At 36.3% G+C, this 8,911-nt stretch overlaps 1 protein-coding gene across 5 annotated transcripts; it reads right to left on the bottom strand.

The window, feature by feature from the left end:
* Window positions 1–730: 730 nt before the first annotated feature.
* On the bottom strand, window positions 731–7,966 carry LOC114393396. 5 transcript variants are annotated; one of them, XM_028354730.1, is made up of 6 exons: window positions 7,695–7,966; window positions 7,527–7,563; window positions 6,051–6,424; window positions 5,739–5,830; window positions 5,157–5,630; window positions 731–1,953 (listed from the first exon to the last, which is right to left on the bottom strand). In XM_028354730.1, the coding sequence occupies exons 3-6, from the start codon at window positions 6,414–6,416 to the stop codon at window positions 936–938; spliced, it is 1,950 nt and encodes a 649-aa protein (XP_028210531.1). In that variant the 5' UTR covers window positions 6,417–6,424; window positions 7,527–7,563; window positions 7,695–7,966; the 3' UTR covers window positions 731–935. The 5 variants fall into 5 exon arrangements, with proteins under 5 accessions (XP_028210531.1, XP_028210528.1, XP_028210530.1 ...); XM_028354727.1 differs by having other exon boundaries at window positions 7,527–7,966; XM_028354729.1 differs by lacking the exon at window positions 7,527–7,563 and having other exon boundaries at window positions 7,634–7,966.
* Between the last annotated feature and the right edge of the window lie 945 nt (window positions 7,967–8,911).

Below are 8,911 nucleotides of genomic sequence, written 5' to 3'. Positions count from 1 at the left end.
GATTATATATATATATATATATATATATATATATATATATATATATATATATATATATATAGAGAGAGAGAGAGAGAGAGTAGTTTGAGATTACTGGTAGAGATGTTTTTTAGCCCAATTGTAGAGAATTTGTGTAAAATACACCTTGAAGGAGAAAGTGTTACAAATTTTTAATAATGAAAGTTTTATTATCCAAGTTAAGAATATATTTTAATTTATAGTATAGAAGTAGAATTTATAATTTGAGTTTTAGTTTGTTATAATTTTTAAATATAGTAAATATAGAATACTTGTGTATTATTTTAAGATGGAAACCGTAAAAAAAAATATAAATATAATTGTGTTCTAAAAGCGTACCAAGCATAGAATATTTTTTTATTTGGCCCAAACATGGAGCAAGTAGAAAAGGCCTCCAGAAACAATTTTACAGTATCAAATGTTATTTGAGTAGTTTCTCAAAATCAAATTCCCATCATTAAAATGAAGTAAAAATAATTTTTAAAAGGCAAACTAATTTTTAGATAAATAAAAATTTATAGTAATATTTTTTCATGTTTTTCAATAAGTGAAATTAATTCATCAGTCACCAAAATATTTTTGGTGATTAATGAATTAATTTCACTAGAGCTGATATCAAACAATGCTTCAAGAATAAGCATATACATGTATCTTGATTCATTGCTCATTTCACTCCTACCCTTCTATTCTTTATTAAAACTCAGGAACCACATAACGAAATTTGTGTTCATTGTGCAAAGCATTGGAGACTGTACTAGAGCTAATCTTGTGAAGGATATATGTACAATGTCAACATTCAGAGTCAGTCCTGAATCCTGATGTCATATTCATGTATAATTAGTGCCTACCATTTAATTTAAAGTCCATGTTTAATTATTATGTAACTGTTTTGAGATAGAAACACCAAAATAAATAAACTACCGACCATTGGACGAGGTAACACTTTCCTTAAAAATCATATTAGCAACTGCAGGAACCCACATTGAGCTAACTGGTATTGTAGCACTGGAAGTGGAAGGTTTCTTTGTAGTAGTTGTAGTTGTAGCAGAGGTGGCAGCATTTTGATTTTGACCATCAAGATATTGAGTTTCAGTTTCTATTGCAGTTACCTTGTTGTTCCTCCTCACTTTCTTTCCAACTGATATGCCTAGTTTGAGAGCAGTGAATAGACCAATTGCAATTAGAACAGGCCTAATTGCCCAGTGATGATCCTCTACATGTTGGTACTTCTCTATCATTCCAGGACATGTCTTGAACTCAACCACTTCCACCTCGGAGGGATCAGCCAAGTAGGTGCTTGGTTCATTTCCGAAAGGGAGCATTCCTGGGAACTTGACAACCAAGCATCCATTTGGTAGAATCCATGAAATCCTGCCAGCGGCCGAGGCTCCTCCCCTTTTGCGACGCCATTCGAATCGAGGACTTGAAAGGCTGTCTTTGAGCCTGACAAACTGGCCGATGCAGTATGATTCCGCGATTTCGAGTTCCGAAGAGTTTCCATTCCAGAGAGTTTGCAGCCCGAGAAATCCAACAGCCACTCTACCATCGCGATTGACGGCATGTAGAATGCCCACCAGTGAGTGTTTCTCATTTTCATCCCTCAGGCGGACCCAATCACCAGCTACTAAGCCAAATGTGACACGTTCAAGAGTTGACATATGAATTTTAACAGGGTCATGAATTCCATGGACCCTCACGAGGGCGAATCCGTGATCTGCATTTCGCTCTAAACCAACGACAGTTCCTTCTGGGATGTCCATGTTTTGAGGTCTGCATGCATTGGAAGGCTTTCTAGATCGGACCACGTCGCCCACCTGAAGATGATCCTTTGAGAGGAACCACTCTGTGTAGCCAGTGCTACCTGATTTTGGAATAACTTTCCCATTTCCTTGATATCTCCATTCTCCATGATTATTGGTCAGTTCATTCAGAGCACTGCAAGGCAGAATAGTTAACAATAGAGTAGCATTTGAAAAGATCTTATTTTCATGAAGATAAATAGAAATTAACAAGCAATTCCATGCTGTTATGAAAAATTATCGCTTTAGTTCTTTCTGGTACAGACATTATCATGGATTATTGGAAGCAAAATTGTAGAGCAATTTTACTAATCCGCAACTATTAGGCTACTTAATGTCCAGAATACACAATCAAGCCTTCAAAAGTTACAAGCTAGCTGAACACTATGCACTGGTGCATCTTCAAGTCAACTGAATATTTCACCATGTTATATAGTGGTGTACATATGTAATTGATTTGTGGTGTTTAAAAATACAGAAATAGAATAATGATAGATATATTCCAAAATATAAATGAAAAGGGTTACCACTTCTTACCATAGAATGTTTAAACATAAACTATTGTGTCATCATGTCCCACATAATGACATAACTTTTTACTAGCATAAGGCATACCACTATGAGAGTCCCCTTGGGACCATAACAATTCTGATCTGGTAATCATCATATATTTACTGTTTATGGGCAATTTTCATCCTTACCTGAATAAAAAATTCATATAACTTAAATAATTATAAAATAAGGGTTTTGCTAATACACTCTTGTTTTGTTGAAATATGATAGATGCTGGTACAGAATGTAGAGACTAATAAAAAGAAAGGAAATTTTATTGAGCATCCCCCTCCAACTCTAGATTAATTGTTATGCAGTATCAGGAAGAGAAAGAATGATGTAAAATGATCAATGTTTCTCCAGGAATTTGAAAGTCAGGTCTCTCCCACTCAAAACTGATCAACTAACTGAATTCACCTATGTTATCTTCTACCTTTTTATCCTACTTCAGTTAGAAGGCTTACTGTTAGGTGCTGCGTGCCAAGGATATCTGGTTTTCGAGGAACCAGTGCCTCCAGAGGTATAAGAGAGAAGAGACCTGAAGAAGAAGAAGAACGAGGAAGGGAAAGCTTCAATATTTTTCATTGATTCTTTGCTGAATGATTACATGGTTATTTATAGTGCAAATCCTTTCTAACAGAATTGCATAATCTTGCTAGGGAATGTTACAAATAACAAATTCGATTATGCTTGCCCCCTAGCAGCCGACAAGATCACTCAGCAACATTCCTTCTGCCAGCTCAGCATATCCACAGCCTCAAACGTAATCACACAGGTAAGCAGGTTTTGTGATTTTCTTTTTTCCTCCTTCTGCTATTTGCACCTCCTGCTTGCACCTCTGGTTCTGTCTCCTTGACTCTGTCTTCTGCTACTGCATATGGTTCCTTATCAGAAGGTGATACCTTCTGTCTCCTTCGAATTTTTAGCCCATGGTTTGAAGCCCCAACACCTTGAGGACAAGGTGTTTTTGATGGGGTTGGGAGTGATAGGTAGAAGGTATCACCTTCTGATAAGGAACCATATGCAGTAGCAGAAGACAGAGTCAAGGAGACAGAACCAGAGGTGCAAGCAGGAGGTGCAAATAGCAAAAGGAGGAATAAGGAAAATCACAAAACCTGCTTACCTGTGTTATTACGTTTGAGGCTGTGGATATGCTGAGCTGGCAGAAGGAATGTTGCTGAGTGATCTTGTCGGCTGCTAGGGGGCAAGCATAACCGAATTTGTTATTTGTAATATTCCCTAGCAAGATTATGCAATTTTGTTAGAAAGGATTTGCACTATAAATAACCATGTAATCATTCAGCAAGGAATCAAAGAAAAATATTGAAGCTTTCCCTTCCTCGTTCTTCTTCTTCAGGTCTCTTCTCTCTTATACCTCTAGAGGCACTGGTTCCTCGAAAACCAGATATCCTTGGCACGCAGCACCTAACACTTACCTACTAACAAATAGATCCTGGTAACTTGGTTCTTTGAGCCATTTTTATTCCTTCTAACATATACTTTCCTACTTGGGCCTGCTGCTAATAGGGTACATTATCAAGCTACACCTTTGAGAGTATTTAATAAATCCAAGTTGTAGCTTATTAACGCACTCCCCAACAAGTGGGAGCATATTAGCAACCCCAAATCTACACACACATTATCCATGATATATGACTATTGATGATGTAGTAGTAGCACTTGCACCATTAAAACAGACATTTATATTTTGTTTCTTTTTTTTTAACTGTTTGTAGATCAAGTGCCCATCCTAAAGACGTATCCCTAAAAATAGTTTACTTTCACTTGTAAAACTGCAGAAGATGTTCATAAAGTTCATGGAAATCTACCCATAAACTTAGACTAATCATAGAAATTCTCCATCAAAATGCCTATTAGTGTACTTTTAATGACTATAATGTCAACTCAAATGTGGAGCAAACATGTTAATTTGTCTGTGTAGACAAAAGAAAAAACTAAGAGCCACACCTGTAGCCACAAATATAATAATAATTTGAACATAAGCTCTAGACCAAAACATATTATAGCTTTCACACTGTTGGCCTTTCTCTTGGTACTATATTTTGGGAACAAATATAGACAGAATAACATATCAAATACATGCCAGATGGTCATATCATTCACACTGCAATGCCATGTGTGCCAACAAAAATCTAGAATCACATTACTGGAGAGTCCAGCAAAAAGACAAATCAGAAGCTTTTGAAAAATTTATTAAATTTAATAACTAGCTCTGAAGTCTGAACACATTATATCACAAGGAAACAGTTCAACTTAATACTTTCATATAAGCTGAACCTCAAGCTGTGTTACTACATGAGTTTGAAATACCAGAAAAAATGGTTGTGTTATCATGTACGGAGTTCCCAAACAACTTCACATTCAAAGTTTATGAGCAACAAACATGATGATGATGTTCAGGACCATCATTTGATGATGAGCAACAAATATTCAAAGTCTGAAATACAGTGTAAGGAAAATTATGGAAAATAACTTTCATGATGAAAAGAATCTGTGAGCCTGGCCACTTACTCAAGATGATAGAATCAGTTGTATCTAGTGGGAGTGTAAGAGGAGCTAGCCTTGACCACTCACTTATAGGTCAAGATTAGATCCCCTCATAAAAGCATATGCTCCTTATAGCGGATCTTCTCATAGATAAACCTCACTAAAGGAATGAAACTAAATAAAATGTGCCAGACCCAAGAGAATTACAACTTTATGAAATTATGCAAAAGCTTACAGTCAGAAAATTTCAAGAAAAATATTATAAAAATATATACACACCTTTGAAAGACACTCAGAATATCTACCATTAAAGGGCGATTCCTCAAATCATACTCAAAGCATCCACTGAGGACATTCTCAACTGAAGAAGGAAGGCCACTTGGAATATTGGGTTTTTCATGCTTTTCAACAACAGACTGGTATATTCTGCCAACAGGACATCCATACCAAGGTTGATTACCGGTCAACATTTCGACAATGGTGCAACCGAATCCCCAAGAATCTGTTTCAAAAGATATAGGACCTCTGACCTCTGGTTCCCATTGCTCTGGAGCCATGTAATTGGGAGTTCCAAACCTCTTAGCCATGTCTGAGCTTATGAATGATGAGCCAAGCAAAAGGCTAGGAATACCAACATCTCCCAAAATTGCTTGATCATTACCATTGAGAAGAACATTAAAAGGTTTAAGGTTCAGAATGAAGATCCCTTTAGAGTGAAGTTCCTGAACACCTTGAGCCAGATTGATTCCATACCTGCAGCCAGTTACATTCCCATAGTATCACCCAGTTTTTTTCCCCTCATGCTATATAAAGAAAAGGATAACCATATTTCACTGACTGAATAAACTGAAAACACATCACCTTAGGACATCATGCAATGAAATCCTTCCTTCTTTGAGTCCTGCCATCTTGTCACCCATTGAACCCTCATACAAATTCATAATGATGCATATCTGTGAACACAAAACAAATATGTAACCAGATAGATGTAAAAAAGGTAGCTAAAAATCTCATATACTTTGAACTAACTGAACAATCCAAAACACCAAGGGGTCTAGCTCATTTGGTTGAGCAGTGTGAATGATTTGTTTTAATCCTTTTGTTACTTGAGTTCAATCCCTACAAATAAAAAATAAAAAATAAAAAATAAAAAATGAACAGTCAAAATCTAACCCTTCCATTTAAGACTGAAATTCCATGTAGCCAGGAAATGCTAGCAACTCCTTGGCACTTAAAATACAATTCATTGAACTTCTCTAATACAATCTTCACATGATCCTCTTTGATTGGATGCAACATCTTAGCAGCAACTTCATGGTACTCGTCATAATCTTCAGTTGACTGATGATGAGTTGCTAACCAGACATCACCAAAGGGGCCTCGGCCAATTCTGTGTCTAAGTTTCAACCTTTCAGGTTCAATCCATGGATTCGTGTGATTCGATGAGGCTCTAACAGTTCTAAGGACTTCAGCATCGCTATCCAAGATCTCATACTCAAAAGGAGCAGGTGATTGAGTAGCAATAACTTCTTTAGACATTCTTGACTCTGAAAGTGTAATATTCATTAACTAATTCAGCAGGTTGGACAAATCTCAAAACAATTATTCATGTGATGATTAGCAACTGAGCTTTTGAACATTCACGTGTACACAACAATTCATAGTTAATTAAAAATAAAAACAATAGAAAAAAGGAGTGGACAAACAATTCTAGAATCAGGTATGCCGACGAATTGTATGATGTAGAGGATTGTATAGCCTTAATCAAGTGTTCCCAAGACACAGAATAAACATTAAAAAATTGAGAATAAATATTTGACCGATGGGACAGGATTCACAGATTGATGACAACCAATGACTCTATAAACAGGTATGTTGACAAATTGTATAATGTAGAGGATCATTTATTTTTCCTTCTCTATCCATTTTGGCCTTAATCAAGTGCCCCTAAGACACAATAAAATAAACATAAAAAAATTGAGAATATATGCAAATATTTGACTGATAGGACAGGATTAACAGTTTGATGTCAGACACAAATTACTCATTACGAAGATAAAAAAAACAAATTACTCATTACAACATGGCACCCCAAATGAACCTCTAATAGTATGATATATTGAACAGTTGAATCACATATCAAAAACAACTGCAAAATTATGAACTATGAAGTGATAACAAGTTAAGTAGAGATATAAGAGCAGAACAAATCAAATCAAATGAAAACAAAGGAACACCACGAATTCCAGTGTTCACTGAAGAAAAAAAGAACTCTTGACAAAACTAAGATTGATAAAACTATATTCCCCATTGTAAGTAAACTAGCACAGCTTTTCTTCATTTCTCGATCAAATTCCAAATTATTCTGGCATTAAGTGCCTGAAATATAAACCTCTCAAAACCAAATTCTGTGAAGAATTTACAAAATTCACAAAAGTATTAAACTTTTACGTGGAAACAGAACACAGTTAACCCACTCTCTCACACACTCACTCATCCACCACCAAGCAAGTCAATACATGCATGCATACAACTATACAAGTAAAGCAAGTCATCATCAGCACATGCATACTCTTCTTCACCATCTCAGAACCAATGAAACAATACAAAATAACAAAAAAAATGTAAATTAATGCAACTATCTCTTACCCTCCAGAGTTCAATCAAAGAAATGAAAACTCAACAGCTGTATAGACAGAGTAGGTTTCCACAGAATTAAAAGTTAGAGAGAGAAAGTGTTGTGTCGAAGAAACAACCTTGGCGCAAATTCAAACTTGAAAGAGGAAGCTAGAGAAAGTGTGGAGTGAAAGAAACAACCTTTGCGATGGAATCTCGGAGAAACAGAAAAAAAATGCTGCACCCAGAAAGTGAGAGAACCATAACAAACTAACAAACAAACAAACAGGGGGAGGGCGGAAGGGAAGATTTTTATTTATGTAATTTAGTAAGATACTAAAATGAACAGGGTAATTTGGTAATTTAGATTGTGGGTCCCCACCATGATGGTGACATGTCGACTTAACGGAGCTGACACGTATGACTTGATGGATGGAGTAGTGGACGTGGAGTATAGCATTAGCACACTGAACTTCAATTTCAACACCCTGCCCTTTCTTTTGTCTTCTATTATTCAACCAATCGTTACTTGTAAGTTTCTACTTTATTTTTTTTTAACTAAATTAAGTTTTCCGTTTTCAAAAAAAAAAAGATTTTTTAGATATCTAAAAAAGTTGTGTGTTTTATTTCAACATCTGTAGTTAGATGTTAGACTGTATCATTAAAATGTCACAGACATAATGTTATGTCGTGACGCATAAGTCAATAACCAGGTAAAAATATAAATCTATGTCATTAATTTTTGTTTTTAAATATTTAAAAAATAAACACCCCACAGACTCCTCCTGTTCCTCCACGTCACTAATTTTTGTCTTTGCACCGCAGTCGCTGTCGTACATGCAGGCGTCCATGGAGTGGCAATCTTTGTGGCTGCGGCAGCATCCAAGATTTCAGCTGCAAACACACAACCAGATGAAAACCTTGTATAAAAGCATTTTCTCATGCTCACACCGTTCATTTTTTGGAGGATGATCCTCTTCCAAAGTCCCCCTTCATATGCTTCCAAAATTTCAACTGTTTTGAATAAACTGGTACACATTCAAAAGATAGGTATTACAAACAACCAAAAGAACGAAATTATGATATTTCGACAGCATCCATTTATAATAGCAAAACAAGAGTAATGCTTGATCCAAAGGTTCAGGGTAAAGGAAATGGAGAACCTTTTTGGAAAATATATGATGCAATTTGTTCCCAAAGAAACAAAAATTCTCCAACCAGCTCCTCAAACAAGGTTGTCATGTCGATGAGGACGCCACCGGGGTAGACGGCGGAGAGGGTGCCGAAGAAGGGGTGGAGGACGTCGGAGGGGTAGCCGACGACCGAGAAAATGACATCAGAGCAGGCGGCGACACGTAGGGGTTGAGAAGTGGGCTCTGAGGTTGAGGAGTGATTGGGCCTTGGAAGGGGTGTAGTTG

This window comes from Glycine soja, chromosome 17, assembly GCF_004193775.1.
Source record: "Glycine soja cultivar W05 chromosome 17, ASM419377v2, whole genome shotgun sequence".
Taxonomy (NCBI): Eukaryota; Viridiplantae; Streptophyta; class Magnoliopsida; order Fabales; family Fabaceae; genus Glycine; species Glycine soja.
This window is presented reverse-complemented; position numbering and strand designations above follow the sequence as displayed.

What these genes read in the sequence shown, in the direction of transcription:
- LOC114393396 (XM_028354726.1), bottom strand. Translation starts at nt 6,443, where the DNA reads ATGAATATTACACTTTCAGAGTCAAGAATGTCTAAAGAAGTTATTGCT. An exon ending in TTTCAGTCTTAAATGGAAGG is followed by an intron (nt 5,831 to 6,050) that starts GTTAGATTTTGA and finishes TTGTGTTCACAG; the next exon opens with ATATGCATCATTATGAATTT. An exon ending in TCATTGCATGATGTCCTAAG is followed by an intron (nt 5,631 to 5,738) that starts GTGATGTGTTTT and finishes AACTGGCTGCAG; the next exon opens with GTATGGAATCAATCTGGCTC.